This window comes from Pseudochaenichthys georgianus, chromosome 7, assembly GCF_902827115.2.
Source record: "Pseudochaenichthys georgianus chromosome 7, fPseGeo1.2, whole genome shotgun sequence".
Classification (NCBI taxonomy): Eukaryota; Metazoa; Chordata; class Actinopteri; order Perciformes; family Channichthyidae; genus Pseudochaenichthys; species Pseudochaenichthys georgianus.
In genome coordinates this window covers 31,374,894-31,396,753 of record NC_047509.1, presented here as the reverse complement: position 1 = coordinate 31,396,753, position 21,860 = coordinate 31,374,894, and the positions used below count along the sequence as shown (strand labels likewise).

The 21,860-nt window shown below is 40.4% G+C and overlaps 1 protein-coding gene across 4 annotated transcripts in view; it reads left to right on the top strand.

Annotated features, from left to right (window-relative positions):
- The first annotated feature begins 12,689 nt into the window (after positions 1–12,689).
- tafa5l (TAFA chemokine like family member 5, like) overlaps positions 12,690–21,860 on the top strand; it is a 60,395-nt gene continuing 51,224 nt past the window's right edge. For 3 of the 4 annotated variants that reach the window (XM_034086380.2, XM_034086379.2, XM_034086378.2), the window contains exon 1: positions 12,690–13,899. In XM_034086380.2, the coding sequence (XP_033942271.1) occupies positions 13,803–13,899 (97 nt within the window). In that variant the 5' untranslated portion in view covers positions 12,690–13,802. The remainder of the gene's footprint in view (positions 13,900–21,860) is intronic. The other variant, XM_034086377.2, reaches the window with a different exon arrangement.

Genomic DNA, 21,860 nt, shown 5'->3' with positions numbered 1-21,860 from the left:
GGAGAAAAACTCAATTTAAATCTCTTCCCCAAAGGGTTACAAAATAGAACGGCTGAGTGTCTATATGGTCAGGAATGCTGAAACATGTGAATGTTAAAACACACCAATGACAGTAGTCCACCCAGATTACTCACCTCATTAAAAGTAGTAAACCACATTGTAAAATCTCTTTTGTCTAGTTGAAGTCCTGCTTCTAAAATTCTAGTCAGAAAAAATAAACGTCATCTTTAAAATCTTCTTTAATTTGAAACCAAAAAAGGTCTTCCTTCTCCACCATGATCCTATCTCCACATCAAAGTCCATACAAACCGACGATTTATCTTTAAAAACCATGAGGAATGACAGTTCTCAGAAAACACCACTCTTCCTTACTTCAGCTCCAAATCAAATGAGCCAAACAGGAAAACCTCCTGTTTACTTTCTACTCTTTCTTTATAAACTTAAAAACACAATTAATGTCTACTAATGATATTACAAAAACTCCCTCTAATAATCGTTTCATCCATTGTGACATATTTACCCAAACTAAGTTTTTCAACACCTACATGTTTCCAGCATCGCATATTTCACACACTATGAAAGAACTTCCCTGTACTTAAAAATCCCACTGCTTGGTCAGAACAATAGTAAACCTGCAGAGCACACTAATCTGATCACAGTAATGTAATTTGACACAAGTGTAGGACCATGTTGTTCCTAAAAATGTTAGCAAACACCAAACTCCAACTACAACATTTATAGATAAATTGATTTAGCAAAATGAAATGTTATGTAATTCAAAATGTGACAAAAGAACAATGATTTGTCTTACACAAGATTGTGGTCTAACAGAATGACTCCTGACCTCATGGGGTCAAATAACTTGAACATGTGGCCTGAAGAACAAAAGGACCTCTTACTCATTAACCCAATGGACTCTCAGAGATGAGATCTAGCCATGAGGTGGCTGACTTTAAAATGAACTGTGACAAATAAACCACATGCGTGTGGGTACATTATATTTTACACAATATAACACAAAACAACACTACATTAAGACAATAACCACTCAAATGAGCCTTGGTGAAAAGCATGAAAGACAAAACAACTTAATCTACTCTCATTGTTCGTGTACATCTTTACTCCCACTATTCCACCATCAGTATGCCAACTTGCTGGCTCACTAGCTTAGCAGTAGTTGAACCTCACTGTTGCATGATCAACACAACTCCTAAATAACATTACAATATATATTTCTCACAATGAGCTCGCCATCCAATGCCCAACAAATTCTCATCTTTCCATGTCCAATCTAGGTGGAATAATCCACTATTATGTTCAATTTGAATCAAACTTTGACCTGCATGTACTTCATATACTCAGCAAAACATATTCTTACTTTCCCTCAACGTTACTGTATGCAATTAAGTTCCTCTGAAATATAATTAAGTAAAATTCTCAGTAAATGACGAATACCACGAAATTCACAATGCAATGTTTCTTATTTATTTAAATATCTACGACACATTGATCTATTAATTTTTAATGTTATTCACTCCTTCTTTTTTTTTAATTCAATGCTCAGCAGCCATTTTTTAGGCATTTTTGAGAAGAAGCGCAAGCAGTCACACTCCGGGCTGCTGCACAGCAATTAGAGGAAAGCTGTGAAGAAAAAGGGGGGCTTTCTCGAACCCATGGTATCCTTCCAGTATGACTTCGCATTTCTTTATCTGACTTTTCTCCCTTATCTATTAGTAATTATTCACAGAAAATTATTCCTCGTACAGTCTATCCAGCTTTATGGTGTGATGTTTATTTCAACAGATAATGCGACCTTAGAATGCGCTTTTCAGCGATGTGACATTCTCATGGAGCCGAAACCCAGGTCAACAGAATCCTTTATCGTCACGTTTAGCCTTCTAGATTAACCCCACAGAACAAGAGAACGAGATTCCGTTCGTTTCAAAATGGCTTTTTGAAATTTGCGTATCTGCCCTTGGATTTTGTACTTATAATGCAACTGCAGCTTCCTATGAGACTGGAAAGCATTATTCTGTTTTGTTCTGGATGGAATCTTTTAGGAAACCACTGAACTTCCCCGATGGGCTAGCCGTATTGATTTCTGAAAAAACCCACGGGGCCTTTCACCTTCGTCTTACATTCCTCATCGCTTCACGTGTAGCTAACGAGTCGGTCGTGTGATTCTGAAAAATCCACGAGGTTTCTAACCGTTGCTTTATTAATCTTATTAGTTAGTTTGTTACCTACCTATGCTAAAATATGCATTGCATTCTTTACCATAAATGACACCTGGAAATATCTTTGACAACTCTAAAATTTAGCTTGAGCCAATTACAGACCTTCGATAGAAACAGGCGTCCGTTTTACCTTTCAGTTGGATCCATAGTTGTCAGAGATTATTCCAGGCATCTCCCTCCGTCCGCTGGCTGCCAGTGCTCTCCTCTAAAAAACCCACTCATGACGTCACATCGGCACGTCCTCACGTCACCACGTCATGACGTCATCACGTCGGGGTCACCATTTGTAGGAGTAGGTATCACTTCTCCGCGCCGATCCTATGAGTTTGCTTTAAAAGAAGGAACACTCAAAACAACCAGGACGAAGGTTAAACAATAATCTGTTTTAATTATACAAGTTAACAATGCAATACAATATAATACATTACCATATAATATAAAATAATATACGTAACGTAAGGAGTACTCCTGCCCTGGTTCACGCGCTGTTTAGATCCTTCTGCCTTGGCAGCGCGAGAAGAGAGAGCGAACAAAAGGCTGAACACGCTTTCATACCAACACAAACAGGAAGGGGTGGGGTCAACTGGTCATCTTTTCAGGTCATCTCATTGGGAGATGCAAACGTGAATCCGCGCGTGCCAGCAGAGAACCAAACAGTTTCAGTTTCAAGCAAAACACATCTTATCATTTATCACACAATAGTCATATATTTTTCTTTATGAAAGCCATACTTGTTGGGAATTTACCAGTCATCATCTCATGACCAGCTAACTAACAGAGCTTAATTGTCCTCATACCCCCAGGCCCTCTCTGAACTTAAATCCACCCGAAGTCAGCTTACCCAGAATCAGAAGGACCATTGTCTCTCTAATTGTGTATGTGACCCAATCGTCTCCTGCTCTTTAGGAGTCTTGAAATGAACGCACATACATTTCTCTCATTAACTAACACTTAACATCCCATATATCAGGTGACATAAAAATGAATATACCAGAATTACGCTGTATTAAACTTTTTACCATAATAATTTACATCAATTTCCACAGACCCCATCTCTGGAGTTGGCGTTCTCTACTCTGATTTACATGAAGAACAACAGGAGGTCACAGCTCTCTGTTGAACAGGACTTGCGAGTGGCCCTCTCCTCAGTGCCACCAAGGATTAAAAAAATCTGCACGCCCGACACGCACATGTATCTCACTAATTTGTAAATCGGCAAAATATTTACAATAGCACATGTTTCAATGCTGATTGCTGAAATGTTACATTTATAATTTGTAGTTCAGGACCATGGACAATGCAGCTTCCTTGCATTGACAGTTCTCTGTGCTGAATTTCTGCTGAGTTTCCTTTGCCTCATTTTTTATTGTGTGACCTGTCTGGTTTAAATGAGTGTGTTGCTGCTTTGATGAAGCCTAATTTGATAACGTTTCAAATTCATTTCTGAAATACTTCATTAATAAATATTTCATGAGTAATATAGTTGTCTTTGTCACATTTTATTTGGCATTAGTAAATAATTATGCACATGTACAGATATCTTACATGATATGAGTGATAACACGTGTTATAAGGGCTATTTTGCACAATAGGTGTGCCTTGAGATTTTTACTTGTCCTTTGGTGTGCCTTGGGCACAAAAAGTTTGGGAACCACTGAGCTAGTGTATCTGCTGCGTTAGCTAGGTGCTAGCCAGGGCAAGAAAATATCAACTGCGTCATGTGATGAACGGTTTAATTAATTTATGATATAGGCTATATTATAACAAAAAATATGCACAATTTCACCCAAATATCCTAAATAATGCTTTAGCTTGACTGCATCAGTGGACACTTTATATAGTTTCTGTAGGATGGTAGAGTTTAAGGTCAGATTGTGTTAGCTAGCGCTGCGTTAGCTAGGTGCTAGTCAGGGCAATACAATATCAACTGCGTCATGCGATGAACGACGTTAAATTCGTTGATGATATATATTATAAGTAATTAGTTCCCTCTTTTGCGCTCTGGATAACCTAAAAAAACATAACATGGTATAACTGAGGTAAACATATAGAGTAGGTATGCGCAACAGTCACGTTACATTTCTTACCGATTTGTGATATCTGTCTCTTCTCTTCAGGCGGCTTGGCGGCAACTGAACTGCCTGCCTTCCTCCACACCCTGAGGTGTACGCTCTTTCACGTGACCAACGTGCTTTCAAGATTAAGTGCAACCAGAGCCATATGGCTCTGAGTGCAACCATAGTGCAACGTGCAACAGGCATGACAGGTAATTTGTGACGTTTCGCTCTCTCAAAAATTGGGCCATTTTGTCTTCATGCACAGCAGCTCTCATAGGAAAGAACCAGACCCCGCCTCCGACGCTGTATCATGATCTCGCCCGGGGGAGGGGAGCGCCACACGTTGAAACAATGTCAATTCAATGTAGGGAATTTCAACGTTGAAAAACCGGCATCTATATTAAATTGATTCAACAACATGTTTTCAAATGTTGAAATGGTATCTGTAAAAACACATCGAATCAACATTGATTTTTCAACCTCAACCAAAAATAACCAATTTAACCAAAATCCAATGTTGAATTAATATCTTTTGCTATCTGGGAGTAGCCCCCGACTTGTTTTATTTTTTTAAAGCAGCCCTCATCCTAAAAAAGGTTAGACCCCTGCTCTAAAGCATCTACCTGTATCTCAGACCCTGTTCCATCTAAGCTGTTCAAGGAAATTGCACCCCTAATTAATACACCTGTATTAAATATGATGAATATATCTTTACTGTCAGGCTATGTTCCACAGTCATTTAAAGTAGCTGTAATTAAACCTATTATAAAAAAAAAAAACCTTGATCCTGAGGTTATGGCCAACTACAGGCCAATATCAAACATTCCCTTCCTCTCAAAAATCCTTGAGAAAGCAGTGGCCTCACAATTGTGTGCATTTTTAAATACAAATTGTTTATTTGAGAAATTCCAGTCAGGTTTTAGAAAACATCATAGCACAGAGACAGCACTGGTTAAAGTCACACATTACCTGCTTTGTGCATCTGATAATGGACTTGCCTCTATCCTGGTTCTGTTAGATCTGAGTGCTGCCTTTGACATTATTGACCATAACATACTACTCCAAAGATTAGAGTTTCTGATAGGTATAAGGGGAACTGCACTAAGCTGGTTCAGGTCTTATATATCAAAACGGTCTCAGTTTGTATCTGTCAACGATGAATCCTCATTACAAACTACAGTCAGTCATGGAGTACCGCAAGGGTCTGTACGTGGACCCATCCTGTTCATCATATATGCTACCATTGGGCAATATCATAAGGAATACCTCCATCAATTTTCATTGTTATGCAGATGATACACATTGTATCTATCAATTAAACCAGATGTACAATTTCCATTAGTTAAACTGCAAGCATGCCTCACAGACATAAAGACATGGATGACCAGCAACTTTCTATTATTAAACTCCGACAAAACAGAAGTCAATTATACTAGGCCCCCAGCACCTTCGGAACGAACTATCCAACAACATAATTTCTTCGAATTATATTACCATGACCTCCAGCACCACGGTCAAAAATCTTGGTGTTATTTTTGACGAGGATTTGTCTTTTAAATCCCATATTTGCAAATTTCAAGGACTGCCTACTTCCATCTAAGTAGTATACTATATAATATATTGCAAAATCAGGCACATCCTAAATCACAACAATGCAGAAACACTAATCCATGCTTTTATCACCTCCAGGCTGGATTATTGCAATTCCCTTTTATCAGGCTGTCCAAACTCATAATTAAAGACCCTTAAATTCATACAAAATGCTGCATCACGGGATTTAACAGGAACAAAGAAGATGGACCACATCACTCCTGTTTTAGCAGCATTGCACTGGCTACCAGTTAAGTCCAGGATTGATTTTAAAATACTTTTACTCACATACAAAGCGCTAAATGGTCAGGGACCATCCTACCTACAGGATCTTTTAATCTCCTATTGCCCCTCTAGGGCATTAAGATCCCAGAGTGCAGGTCTGTTGGTGGTTCACCAGTCCACAAAAAAAGGTCAGGTGCTAGAGCTTTCGGCTACCAAGCCCCGTTCCTCTGGAATCAACTTCCAGTGACGATTGTCAGATTGTCAGTGTCCACACATTTAAGAGTAGGTTAAAGACTTTCCTTTTTAGTACAGCGTACAGTTAAGACTGGTTTTAAACCCCCTTTTATACATCCTCATGGACCCTTCGTTTTATGGAATTTTATTTATTGTACTCTAACTGTATTTGTGTCATTGTGTTATGTTTCTTTTTAAATTGGTATTTTCACATTGATCTTGTAAGATATGTTTGTTGTTTTTACATTGTTTTAAATTGCCAATTGTGTTTGTTGACTTGTGAAGCCCTCTGAGAGCTTTCTGCGTCACTTTTTAGTGTCCGCCTGTCCGTTGTGTTTTGAGCAATAACCAACCAAGGTAACACCCGCCCACCTTATCACCTGAATCTCCTCCTAGAGCACCATTGGGTTCTTTTTAACCAATTATCTCTCAGAGGGGCGTGGGGAGGGGCTCCTTATTTTCATCTAAAGTAAAAGACACAGAATCAGCACTTTTGAAACAGGGCTGAAACATAGTGGATTATGGGATGCTGCAATGATCTGTTTGGTATTTTGAACCAAACACTTCAGAGACAAGTTTGTATATATCTGAAACCTATTGATGAAAAACAGTATAATAGGGGACCTTTAAGTACAATTTGTGAATGTTTTCTAAATGCTGCACAAGTCTTGTCAAGTTGGTGAAGATGTTTCCTCATTTTCATGTGTTTTGGCCCATTTGTGTTTTTTTATTCACATTGTTTTTGAAACTGCTGCACGTTTCTCCTAATCTATATGTTGTTGGCTGTTAAAATCTGTTGCACCTGTTGGCCACCGTAAATGTGTCTGTTGCTACGTAGCTAGCTTAAACATAAAAAAGCATTTTCAAATCATGATTGCAGTCAGCCGTCTGAATGTTTACCCTGTGCTTTCCGAATAATCTAATAAATTCTTAATAAAGCTGTCATGTGCTGCTGCCATGGTTATCTTACATTTTATCATACTCAACCATCTTTGCTTAATGTACATTGGTAGAGCCTGACATGGAAAATAGCAAATGGAGGTTGTGTATTTCGCAAAAGTAACAGTGGTGAGCATATATAAACACAATAGAGAAGTGCATAATGCTGCAAGAGGTAAATGCCTTATACAATCTACCTTTTAATTTAATTTTGAGTGAAGACTAAATTTGGCAGTATATCAACATTGTTTCAATATTTCTTAGAACAAAAGGTCCATTGGAACAGATGCTTCGAGGCACCATATGCTCCTCTCCTGTTCGATATAAGTTAACAAATCACAGTGCTGAAATGCCTGCGTATTCTTATACTCGTGATCATACACTTGGTGTGTCCTAATTTGCTTTTGTTTCTCCTCAATGATTTGACAAATGATGCAAATTAACTGTAACAAATTCTCCACCTGTTCCAGTAAAACTATGCTTATATGGAAACTTTTTGATCGGGCATAATTAACTAAAACAAACAAATTAAATTACATATGCAGAGGTAGCTTGTGAAAAATATGAGCAGGATTTGAATTTTATTTCTAGGTGCCCTTGAGCAAGATACTGAATCCCACCAGACCTCTGGTTCAGGTTTGGTTGACCTGGACTTATGGCGTCCCTCCCTTGAGTCCACATGGCTAAACTTCAGCTAAAAATCCCACTTATACACATATCAACTTTGCCTACAATAGCAAATGTTTCTGCTTACCTGCAAAATGTGGAAACACAATAGGCATTTCATGTTCTATAGTACAAAGCAGCTGAAAAAAGGCTGCAGGGTGGAAAAGTGTCAACAGAAACAATGAACCGTGAATATCACTTTACTTAATTACAGTACCTCTGCTCACTTGTTATTTACTTTGTGCCCAAAACAACATAAAATGTAATTCTGGAATTTGATTGTGCACGTTTTCCCATGTTATATTCTTTGCATCTTTGTCAATGTCTCTTTCTATTTTTCATAGCAATGGATGATGTACTGTACATGCAAGTTTGAACCTCTTTCAAGCACCTGCAACCTTGTGGCACTTATTATTTAAGCCTTTTTCTGATTCTGCCATGGCTTGGAGTGTGCGTGCCTAATTTGTACTTCACTTTGGACAAAAGCACCTGACAAATTAGTAAATGTAAAATGTAATAGGGTTACAGAAACACTTAGTCATCTGCCCTGTTGCTTTTGTTTTTAGTAATTGAAGTTGTTTAGTCCATTGTCACATGAGAACTCCCCCTGAACTGCTGTCACCAAACTTACATTTGTCTTCATCCATCTGGAAGTGCTGCAGCCTAAACTGCCTCACTTAATACTAGAATACAATTAAGCTTTGACTGTTATGATGTATTTGTTTGCCTGTGTATTACATGTATTCTAGGCCTCTCTAGAGTGGCTCTTCGCTTTGCCTGTCTATCTGGAAGGCACACACCTGTAGGCCATTGTCTCATTAAGAGCTAACAGGTAGCAGACAGGATTTCACTCTTGGTGCATGCTGTCCAGTGTGGAATGGAGAATGTGTTAAAGCTGAGCTCATTTCTCCCTTATATATGTTTAAATATTTTTAATGGAAAAGTTTTAAAGTTGAACTCTTAAATCTTTTAGCTAAAAATGAAGTCACACCCCCTCTCTGTGTATAGTTTAACCGGGCCGGCTGCACGTCCATGTTAGCGCATGTGGCTAGCTAATGGCTACACTCTGCACTGCACTCATACGGCCTTTACTGCTGATAACTAACCTAAGTAACTGCAGCGTAGCAGAAAAGTGACGTCCATCCTCTACTCACACCGCCCAGGTTCTCTTTATACATCCAACAAAGTCAACACTGTTAGCTGTTGTAGTAGCCCTGCTACAGCTGCCAGCTAGGCCTTTACCATAGTGATAGTGGCGGCAATGAATATGAATATCTAATTTACAAAACTTAAAGCAACATGTTGCCTAATTCATGTAGGCTTGATATAATCTATTAGTTGTTGTCTTTGGTAGATAACACAGAGCTTTGGGTGTATGTAACATACATTTTTAAAATGTAGCCTAAATTGGCCACTATATTGGTAACTTTTGCTGGAGCGCACCCAGTGATATCTCTGTGTGTATATATATTGCCTTATGTGAGACAAATATACCTGCTCTTTTATTGTTGTTCTTAGTTTATATCTTTATTGTTTATTGCACTAATTCTAAGTTGCTTTGGATAAAAGCTTCAGCTAAATGTAATGTTATAAGGTAAGGTAATGTGATATATCATTTTACAGCAGTTGCCTTGAATGTCCTGTGCTTGCTTACTGCAACATTGACTGTGACACCAGATATGGATTACTTAAGCAATAGCTCACGACAGGCCGTGGTATATGCTCATTATATCACAGCTAAGGGCCGTGGTTCGGCCCGACTCGAAGCGGAGGGTCGACAACCCCCTTAGCTACTTTTCTACTGGCTAGATATAGCTTTACCAGCTAGTTGCCAACTATTTTGGTCTGTTCCTTGGTGCTGGCCAGTTAGCGAAAGTAGAAACGATGCTACCAAGCTCTGTCCTGTAAAATATGTGCTATATGTTCATGTGATCCCATGCTAATATACAAAATGCTCTACATTGCAGCATTAAGTCGAAAGTCATTTGTGTTGGATAGAAAAAGTGTATATAATATAGCCATGCTTTTTGTATAGGCTGATCATATGTTTTGTATGTCAACATATTGTATAACAAAAAATGTAAGTAGATGTGGAAAGTAAACATGCTTCAAAATGTGAAAAATAAGCAATGTGCTATTTACATACACTTGCGCAAATCCACGCAGTGATAAACGATGAATGCCAAATAACAGTCGTATTAATAATGACTACCGGTATCTTTAGTAAAACATCATAATCACATGTAGACGTGGAGGCGTGTGGTGCAGTGGGTTGTGTGTAGGTGTTGGGATCAGGGGGTCACAGGTTCAAACCCCACTGCAGCATGTCGTTGTGTCCCTGGGCAAGACACTTCACCCCAAAATGCTCCTGTGGGGATTGCCCACAGTATTGAGTATGTAAGTCGCTTTGGATAAAAGCGTCTAACAAGTAACATGTAATAATGTAATGAGTGAGGCATTATTAATATGTTTTTTAATTATTTTGTTGTTACTGCAGAGCTTCTTCTAGAGTGCACACTGGCATTATTATAGCGTAATAAAAAAAGAAATGTTATATTATTGCTGGACATTAAAGTTTATTGTGTAAAACAATGTAATAAATAAACTAGCAGAATTGTTCTCAATCCTGTCAGTCACAGTGATGGATTATGATTAATTACACTGCAACCCCTGCTGGGACGCCACTCTGACAGACTGAAACGTGGTTCTCCAGACTCCGATAGCTGGCTGAGCCAAGCCGTAGACGCAGACGCGAGAAGAAAACTAATCACACCCTCCCTGTTGTTGCTCCACCAACGCCCAAGTAATATAGGCTGCTACGGCTGGTTACAGAAATGCAGAATCCCATCCGCATGTTTGAAGAAGCTGCAAAAGTCCCCCTTTAATACTTGACACATTCTGTGGAGTATATGGTCCAGTCATTTGTCATACATTACAGTGATGATGTGACAGGCTATGGCCCGGGCCAATACGTCATCATAAAAGCCATTCAGTGAGAGGCTGATGGCAAAGCAGCACACAGGGGGAACTTCTCCATCTGCATCCTGTGGTCTTGGAATTGTGTGTGTGTGTGTGTGTGTGTGTGTGTGTGTGTGTGTGTGTGTGTGTGTGTGTGTGTGTGTGTGTGTGTGTGTGTGTGTGTGTGTGTGTGTGTGTGTGTGTGTGTGTGTGTGTGTGTGTGTGTGTGTGTGTGTGTGTGTGTGTGTGTGTGTGTGTGTGTGTGTGTGTGTGTGTGTGTGTGTGTGTGTGGTTTTCCCGTCTAACACATACAACTAAGAAGAAGGATTTTCTGCTGCTTATCTTGTTATTTTATTTGTTCATGATGCCATTTCCTAGTCCCCTTGTCATCACAAGAGACGCCATCAGTGACAGAACAGGACAGTATCTGCCATGCTGTGTGGTGATTCTGTCAACAGTCTTGTCCTGGTTTCCCTTTCTACAGTGAGAAATGACGAGACAGGACAGCAGGGTTAGAACAATATAGGGTCTTATAATCGGGATTTTGGATTCATAATAATCTATACGAAATAATTAATAATATGTAGGAAAAAGTAAGAAGAATGGAAATGCTGCGCACTGTATTTTCTAGGTAAAGAGACTATTGCATTCAACTATTATCAACAAAACAATTGTACTACACAATTATGAAAAAATAATGTTTGTATAGAAAACAACCCTGAATGGATCTCAAGGAAACAGCTCGCTCCAACATTTTACAAAACAATATATGTAAAGAATCAGTGCAGCAAATATATGTTGGTTTTTCAGTTATAAAAGAAAGAACATCTGACTGGCTATGAAACTGTCCGAATAAGTGTTTTCAGTTGTTTTATGGGTCTTGTCCTGGCACACAATAGAGTGTAACATGTAAATCTAATTTCAAGATGTATGCCAAGATGATTTGAGATTGTAACAGCTGTACGGCTGTAAAGCAATTTAGCCTCCTCCCAAAAAAATGCTCATTATCTTTTAAAAGTCTGCATCTGCAACTTCCATGATATTTACAGGCAGCTGGAAAAAGAATACAGCAGTGTGTGTGTCCTCCAGTGGCGAGGGAGTCTTAAATGGTGCTCTTTCAGATGATAGACTGGCATCTGTAAGGCTTTAGCCAACACACACACACACACACACACACACACACACACACACACACACACACACACGCACGCACGCACGCACACACACACACACACACACACACACACACACACACACACACACACACACACACACACACACACACACACACACACACACACACACACACACACACACACACACACACACACACACACAGACACACACACATAGGGGAAGCATGTGCCCCATGCGTGTGCACACCCGATGTGATATTAGACAGTATATCAAAATGTAACTTCTGCCTTAAAGAGCTCTAAGGCACTGCATATGTTCCTCTGCCATCCCGCTGAAGGAACGGACCTCTCACATTTTCCCAGAATGCCAGTGTGTGTTAAGTGTCTCTGTGCAACCCTCCAGGGCGTGTTCCACCTATGAAAGAGGGCATAAAGACTGGGAGAAAAGTAACATGTCGCACTGTGGGGGAGGCTGGTACTGCTTTGTGTCTCCCTGTGGGCTGAGACGGGACATCTACATGTGTATAAATAAGTAGCATCATCTACAGATTGGGATTTATAGCCTGGGAGCTCAAATTCTTTTGCGGAAGGAATTGGGCCACTGTGTGTAAGAGAGAGAGAGAGCGAGAGAGAGAGCGAGAGAGAGAGAGCGAGAGAGAGAGAGAGCACATTGTAACTCAAGGCGGGCAAGCAGCAGCGTTTTCTTCCATGGATTGAAGGGAGGAAATCCTCTTCTTGTTCTTGCGTCGCCTGCATGCAAATGTGGCCGGCTGGGGCAGAATGAGGCTGGGTTAAATCACATCAGCATCCGACACTTGACTTTGCGAGGAGGGAGAGCTCTTTCTGGCAAATCAGAGGTGCAAGGCACTGTCCATCTTTGCAGATCATTCTCAAAGGCTCATACAGGTGACAAGTGTGACCAACTTCACTGCATTGACGCGCGCATATTGTCCATAGGCAGTGCGTAAACGCGCCAATCTTTTTGACATTTGACATTTTTGACCTGCAGTGTTGTGGTCGCATGTGACGCACCTGCGCCTTCAGCTTTTTTTAGCCGTATTTTTGGATAAAGGAGTGTTGCGTTTTTCGGACAAGTTTCTGCGCTGATTGCTATGTTCGTCATGTCCGCCTGGGTGAACTTGCGCGTTTTCTCCGTAGAGTCACACAGAGCCGCGCTGTGTGCAGAAGTTGGTTGGGAATCATCATAACAACAGTGCGGGGAGCAGAGGAGGGAAAAGGAAGGGACAGCGGTGTAGAGGGGATGATGAGAGGCTGCATTTATTTTTTAAGGTTCACTACCAGCATCATCAGCATGAGGATCAAAACTGCGTAGGACTGCTGCTCTCCATCTACATAGTTACAGTTTTTTCAGAAGCCTGCCAGTGAGCCCTGCAACCACAGCTGCGTAAACTTGGCCAGATCTGGTGACATTGTACCCTCTGCGCGTGTGTGTGCGTGTGTGTGTGTGTGTGTGTGTGTGTGTGTGTGTGTGTGTGTGTGTGTGTGTGTGTGTGTGTGTGTGCGTGCGTGCGTGCGTGCGTGCCTGGATGGATATGCAGCTCGCCGAGGGAATTTGAAAAGCACGGGGGGATTTCTATCAGTCGCTCTCCCTATTATAACCTCAAAATGGATGCCGATTACAGGCTGTGGAGACGCCACTGGATTAGCCACTCTCCCGCTGATCTGCTTGACATCTGAGCACCACGAGCTTTCAAAGTTTGGATAATCTACAGAAAAGGGGAAAGGGCTGAAGGTGTAGGATGCAGTCTGGGGCGAAGACACTCTCCGCAGGTGGAGGTGCGTCACTGTGCTGCCTGCTGCTCCTGTGGCTCATCTACTCCCATCTGCTCAGAGAGGGTAAGGACACTTCTGGCTGTGTGTCACTTTTGTCAGCATTGTCTCAGCGCTTCTTATTGGGATGCACATGGTGTGATCCCGTAATAAAACAATTCATATAATGTCCCATAAAATCCTCCTGCAGACTTGTAATGTGCCTCTGCTCATCTCCACTCAATTCATGGTGACCTTGTTGTAAGGTATTATTTTCTGTTTCTATAATAATAGTCCTATACTAAGTGTATGATACTGGACAGCAAGTGTTTAGTGACATTACTGAACTTACTACAGTCTTTATTTCATATGGTAGCACTAGGAGCGTGTAATGTATTGCAATGGTCATATTCTCACAATAACATATAATATAACCTTGTTGATAAACTAACCTCATGGTTTTCCTTATTCTGATGTAGTCTCTCTGCACCCATAATTAAGCTCCGGGTGAAAAAGAGACACAGTCTGCTTCTTTTAATTCCCAGTGAAGGCCTGACTTCTGCCTTCTAAAGCTTTTATAATTTCAATCAGGTTAAGGCTATATCCAGGACCATCCCTGACATGCTTTCCTATTGAATAATACATCTGCTGGTGCAATTACACCTTCACCCTGACACAAAATAGAAAGCAAAAGAATGTCTTCCACGCACTCCATTGGCTGCTGTTCATGACAAAACATTTTGGATCCCAACGACACAGAGCGGGCTTAAAGCATGGGAAGTTGTTGGGGGATGTTGAACACTAAATTTGCAGATTAGATCTTTTAATCAAGCATTGGCCAGCAGCATAATTACCACTGTGGAGGAGGGATAGTGCCTACATAAATGTCTTTGGCAGCTTGCCGGGAACAAAAGTAGACACTGATTTGAAAAATGAACTGCCTGTACACTGAAATGTGCTCCCTTTGCCTCTAATTTGCAGTGTTTTCTCTCTAAATGCTGTTTTCACCAGCCTCTTATTACCGCCTCTGAAGCTTCTGTATATTATCTGAGGAGTTACAGCCATCCTCCTCTTCTCCTCAGCCATTCATCATTGACTCAATTTCATGAAAATGATCTCATTACAGTGTTATTGTACACAATTGTTCAATCAATCTCTTGTGAACTTTACTCCCCTTGAAATTCTTCCAGTAAATAGATCCTGGTGGATGTGGCCTAGTTAAAACCTCTAGATGTGAATTGAGCTTTGGCAGTCTTTGTATGTTGATCACTCGTTTTTCCAGCTCTGAACTGCATTTTAAGAATGAATCCTCATTTGAAACTGGCAGCTGTGACTTGTCAGTGCTGTTGTTAGAGTATTTCTGACCACCACTGCTCTTTATCGTTTCATCAGCTACCTTATAGTATTCTTTGACTGCTCACCACTGATGGAGTCAAAGTACTCACTTTGCATGACCATCTTACCACTTGCACCCCGATGGCCCCTGACGGCCCTTAAGCCTTGGCGGCCCATACGCCTTGACGAGTGTGGTTAAAGTGGTGGGCAGAGAGGTGAAACCTTGTGCTGGTGAGAGGCTGCAACGCCTCCACCCTCTCCGTAGCGCATCTGTCATGGCGGCTTAGACAGGAAATCAAAGCGCAGCAGCCCTGTCCGCTCATGCCATTGGGCCAGCGGCCACCACGATGAATGGCCTGTCAACCGCTCTCGACGTTGCCAGTTTATTCAACGATAAATTAAATGTCTGGATTTCCTCGCAGGACAACATTCCGGTTCAGTGGTGCAGTCAGAGAGCGAGGGCAACTCCTCCTTGCTTTGTCAACCACATTGCTTTGGGTTACGGGGTGTGTGTGTGTGAAGAAGAGGAGGGGATAGAGCATTTGTATCCTCATCTGTAAGCTGGGGGTGGACAGACATTTGGCCTTTTGCGCCAACAAAACTCAAGCAACTCAAAGGCCAAGAATACATTTCAACTTCAAATTGGAACATACAAATTCCCACTTCTAACATATTGTGATCAAATGAGGCAATTTTGCATCTTAGAAGTGGCAATCCTTGAAACCTTTGAGCATAAGGTAAGCACTCATTGCTGTGGTGTTTCTGCACTTCACTTAAACTTCCAAGAGTTTGTATCGAAGGGTCACTATTTTTTCCAGTTGAAGTTGAATGTGTGAAACTGCTGTGGCATCATCTTACCTGCAGCACTTTGCAACGTAGTGTACACCTTAGTCTCAGGGCAATTTAAAAATAGTATGTTTGTAAAGGATGACCTGTTGCAAAAGGACAGTTCTGAGAATACTCTTTGACCGATAAGTGGCTTAAGGTATTTTAACTCAACTGTCTTCTATCGACTGAGCTTGCTTGGAAGCACAACTGAGGTGATGCCAAATAAATACTATTCACAATTTTTGCTAATGGCAAACGTATGTGGTACCATGAAGTGGAAATGTAGCATTAGATATATTATGTGGGCATAACTACAAATCCAAAAGGATACTAATATGCTAGTGTCTGCTGGTTGTGTAAGGCATTTGTTTAATAACATTTGTTACAAGTTTTTAATTGCAAAGGTGATTGTCTTTTTTCACGCTGTTCTGCTGCCCCCAAGTGGCCAAAAAGTCAATCTCAAGGTACCTTTCTGGTGGTTGGTGCCGTTTTGTTTGTAGTCTCAACTATCACTTCTTATGCCAACTACCTAGCGTTTTCTCTGCTTTTTACAATAACCTAGAAATTATGAACATTACTTAAAGGGGACCTATCATGCAAAATGCACTTTGTGATGTATTTTATACATAAATATGTCGGGGAACTCACGCAGCGTCAGAAAATAAAACCCTCTCGTCTTTTCCTCCGTGCCCAAATCTTTTAAAAACGGGTGTACAACGAGCGGATACAGATTTCCATCCGCTGTGACGTGTCCATCCGCTCTGACGTCGGCGGACCCACAGAAAGTTGCTATCAGAAACAATGCCTGATGTGTTTTGGACGTAATCTCGTCTTTGTTTACATTAGCAAGCCTCGCTAACACTCAGAGCTAACCTGTACTGGAGAGCACATGTGTTTAAAAAGCAGAAAATAAAAAAAGAACTCACCTTGTGATAAACCTACAAGAGAAAAAGCATTTGAGCTCCATACTATTTCAGAAATAATCCTTGACGTGGTTTAAACAGTATGGCGTTTTATCACAACCAAATGTAACCTTATCTCTGGTAGAATTCTGATCAGGCCTCTTTTTTTTTTTTCAAGCTAAGGACCCAAGATCCGCGTTTCTCTAACAGAGCTGCAAAAGAGGGGTTTGAGCAGGGTGATCCTTTTGGTATTTTGAAAAAAAAAACTTCACAGACATGTTTTGTATCGGTATGGCAATATAGCATAATAGGTCCACTTTAATTTACATCAGAACAGATTTTATTAAACATTGCAAATTTGATAAAAATAATATCGTACGTTTGATGAACCAAAGAGCTGAATGCTAAACTGTATGTGTGCAGAGAACAGTGCTGCGTTTACAGCCAATGTCACATATCAGTATTAACGTGTCACTTTGATTTGTTTGAATAATTCAATCAGTGCTCCTGAACACAAATAACAATAGTGTCCTGAAGCAACGATCTATCCAGGCTTGCTGCTCTGCAGTACACACTGTCGATGGGAATGACGGCCCACATTTTATGAGATGCTTCTACAGGCTGTGTCACTACATTTTAAAGCGAGTCACTGTGGCTCTATCAGTACAGAGGTCCATTCATGACTGACTCTCACAGTCAGTCCACTCTTTGAGATGTGGACTCTCTGATGTCTTATGTCCAAATGACATTCACAAACTAGGCAAATTATTCCAGATGCTATCATGTTCTTTATTTTTTTTAAACACCTCTTGTGTGGCAGCAGTGTGTGTTCATGGGCACCAGAATGATGCATTTTGAAAGTCTTGGCTTTCTCTTTTAACTCAGGGAGCATGGCCTATCCATCCAAGCATTAAACTAATCAAAGTAGCAGAGAGTTACTGACTTTTTGAAGTGAAAAGGATGATTTCCATTCCGGTTTTCTTCAAGGCGGCATTAAGCATGCAAAAGGAGACCGGCTTTGATTATGACCTTGGCTGTACATTCTAAGCAAATCATCAAGGCCTGCTTCTATAGGCGGCGGAGCTGTAAAAGTATGAGCATCTTTATGGAACAAAATGAAAATAATTGTTACAGCTAAATCAATTTGACAGCACACAAAGCTCATATTTCATAGCCACCCGAATATGAATTATTTCTAGCCTTCAGCTTTGACCTCCCTTGTGGTTGAGTGTAGTGCTCCGCTCTGTGTATTTCTGCATTGTTATTTTCTCTGCGCAAAGCTCTGGGCTTGAAACTGCTCCATCATTGGCAGAGTGGTGTGGATGATTTGAGTTATGTTCCTTCAGTCTTTTGTCCCGTTCTATTTTCTGACTCATGCCATGAACGTATTTTATGAGAGGTCTGTTCTTGAATATTAAATCCGCAATCACACATTACCGCACAGTGCTTGTGAGGTCATAATAGCCTTCTGATGCTCACTATTTTCTCTGGGTTTGCATTAAAGAAGACTCTAGGACCTAGGGATATGAAATCTGACGTGACCTACTGTGGCTTTACCATCCTTTCTGCATTACATTCAGCAGAGCTGTGTTTACTGTTACTGCTTTTGTGAGGCATATTGTACGCTCACTTTTTATGCCTCGAGCCTGTTTTTATCCACGGCCAATTGTCTGAGTGTACACTACATTGTAATATCTCTGCAGCCCAGACTGTGCTGCATTGCTGCAACAGAAATGTATCAGAAGCCACCTCCATCATGTCTACTGTGCAGGGCCGGAACCACAGTGTCAGTCTTAGCACTGGGCGTGTGCAAGGAGAATATTTTCTATTTAAAAAAGCAGCCCTCTGCAATGTCAAACAAAAATTAATAATAATAATAATAATAATAATAATGAATAATGATCTAACAATGTTAGAGAGTGTTAACTGTTTTGAAAAAGACAGCAAACACCTGGAAGTCCTTCCTTTCTACTACTTTCCAGTGAGAAAGGAAGCAATCTAACACTCATGGCCGGCCCTGACCAATTTGCTGGTCAGGGCAGCCGCTTGCATCACAGTAAATTCCAATGTTAATAAAAGCACACAGAAGCTGTATACGTTTTTTGGGAGTTTGATTTATTTTAAATTAACACAAATACAAAATGAAAACCTATAATTGCACACTAAAACCATTATTTCAAAAAAAACTATTTCACACACTCTGATTTTTACTGGGGCTGGGACAGTTGATTTGGGGGGGGTGTGCCATAGTTTATGGGCGCTGTACGCAATATAGGCGTAGTTCTGTTAGTATAAGATAATAAGATGTACTTTGTTGATCCAAAATCGGAAAATTGTTTTGTTATGAAATTTAAATAAACTTTTTTTCTTTTAAAATGTTCGGCACCCCCGATGGCTTGATGCGCCCTTAGCATTCGCCTATACTGCCTATGCCAAGGGCCGGCCCAACACTGTTGAGTCCGGCTTTATCCCGAGGGAGCTCCATCCTGCTGCTACTAGAACTTTCAATTTGTCATTCCCCGTGGGTGGAGTAGTGTACACACCTGACACGAGAATTACATTTGGGCAAATGGAGCACATCTCCTGTTTCTTGGTTGGTGGGAGTGCTTTTCTCTTTTTTTCCTGCGGCCTCACTGGATGCTTGTGAATGCGTGAAAAATCATGCTCGGTGCAGCTTAAAAAAAAAAAATCCCACATTTTAATACAATGCAGGTACGCATTTGTGGATATGTAGAGTTTTTTGGAGTAGAAAATTCCAACATGTATTGTCACCAGGGTGTGAGAGCTGGAACTTCTCCCCAGAACTTTAACTGGTGGACTGTCTGTGGGCCAACACTGTGCTTATTTGACTGCCTACAGATAAATGAGCTTCATTCTGTAATAGCATAACACACCCCTCACCTCCAGAAGTCACCCCGGCTGCTCCCACGCTTCCCTTTGCCATCGTTCCTGATTCATTTCTGTAAGCCTCAGATTAAATTGCATACATACCATTACAGGTCCTCCGACTTCAGCACTGAGTTGTTCACTTGCATAAATATTGATCGGACTTGCTGTTGAGTATTCAAATAGCAGCGGCGATATTCCCTTTTTAAACCGAGCACATTAATATAAAGCGCAAGCGTGTGGGTCAGCCAAACATCTGCCTCTCACCTGGTATCCCATTGCCGGCTACCTACTGTCCATCTCATTACCAAACTCTGTTGAGCTAATGAGATGCTCTTGGTTGTGTCTGGCTATATCAGCATATCGATAGGATTTCTGTTTGATGTCATCTTGAGTTGATAGTCAGAAAATAAATTGCGAATAATTTTGTTTATTGGTAAACAATAAATCCAAACAATGGGCCTCATGTAGCAAATGATAAGCCGTCAACAGAAAATGGGAACGATTACTATAAGTAATGGGTTTAAGTCATTCTAGGCAAATGTATTCTCGTAAACTTAATTTTTTTGGATTTGGTTGTTAAAAGAAAAAGTAATGTTATTATTATTCTCTTAGGATTTGGTGATCATGAGGGCAATTTGTACCACTTTTTCTGACATTTTAAAGATCATGCAACTCAATTAACATTCAAAACATTCAATTAACTATTAGTTGCAGTCCAAATTCTCAAAAACTAAAAGTCCTTTTCTTCTGTGAGGTTTGCTTATAAAAGTAATCCAATCAAGTTCAGCAAACCCATTAATCGCCCAAACCTGGTATAAATTGCCAAATGTTAACTCAAACACCACCTGTTCATGAGTGGGTGCCCATTTAGCTTATTCGACACCTACTCAAATTTGGAAAGCATGAACAGAATGTAACAGAATGTTTATTTTACAACTCAATTTTTTTTAAAAGAAAGGCATTATATTGTTTAGATCAAAAAAGTATTACCGCCTGCAGAGAATGGACTTGTGAATTCAAAGTGGTTCTCATAACACATTTCCTGCAGACATGAACAAAAGAAAAGCATCAATCCAAGCAGTATGAGGTAGCTGTATGGATATAAGATTTGTGGTGGTGTGGGCCGGCAGTTTATTTGGTGCTCATTACATTTACATTTTAGAGTCACTGCAGCCACCAAAGAATCAATTTTGACTGATTACCTGTCCCATTAATATTTAAAATGTGTCTCAAAATGCTTTAAATCTTCCATAAAAGATCAGTTGAATTCATATCTGATGTAATTCACTTTAACACGATTGTCATGCTCTCTAAATTAGCGCGTTGTTGGCAGCCCTATTTTCATCCTTGAGAACGGCACTTCTATCAAGAAAGGAACATACAATGGAATGAAGATAATCCCTCTGACTTATTATTGTATGCCCGTGTAGTGACTGATTAGAGTCTGATTAGCTCTCTCAGGGAACACTGGTTAGATTCAATGCCAGGACGTTTGCTATAGCTGCCTATTTGCTGGGGATAATACCAAATACAATGCATATTGTCATGAATAATTAACTAAACCAGCATTACAAGAAAAGGAATTTTTCAAATATAATTCAAAACTGTAGTTTGCAGAGGCGCTTTGCAGTAAAACATTGTAACACCTCACTCCCATCCTAAGCAGACCGCAAGTAATTACAATCTATAAAGGAATATTGTTTTAATATGGAAATGGAATCCTCGTCATAGTTCACTCAGTGCAGCCTGTCATATAATTTTATGGCAAAATTCCTGAGGGAGAAGCCGAGGCTTTCTCTCTGCTAGCAGCCTGGTTTCAGTTGAGTGGGAGCAGTGAGTCTGATGTGTTTGTCTGTTAAATCTGATAACAGTATTTTAGCACTAACTACTGATGTATCTGCACAGTCTTGATTAAAGAGACTACCATGGACAGATAAGCCAGAACGATGGGAATGTTTCATTGATAAGTACATCTGCCTAAATAAGGAACCGATTGCGATGTTAACAGGAAAGATAATTAGTCGTTTTCGGCCAACGTTATGTAGAGATTAATAACCTCATCATGCCCAACAGTTCTCAGTCCTGCAATGACGC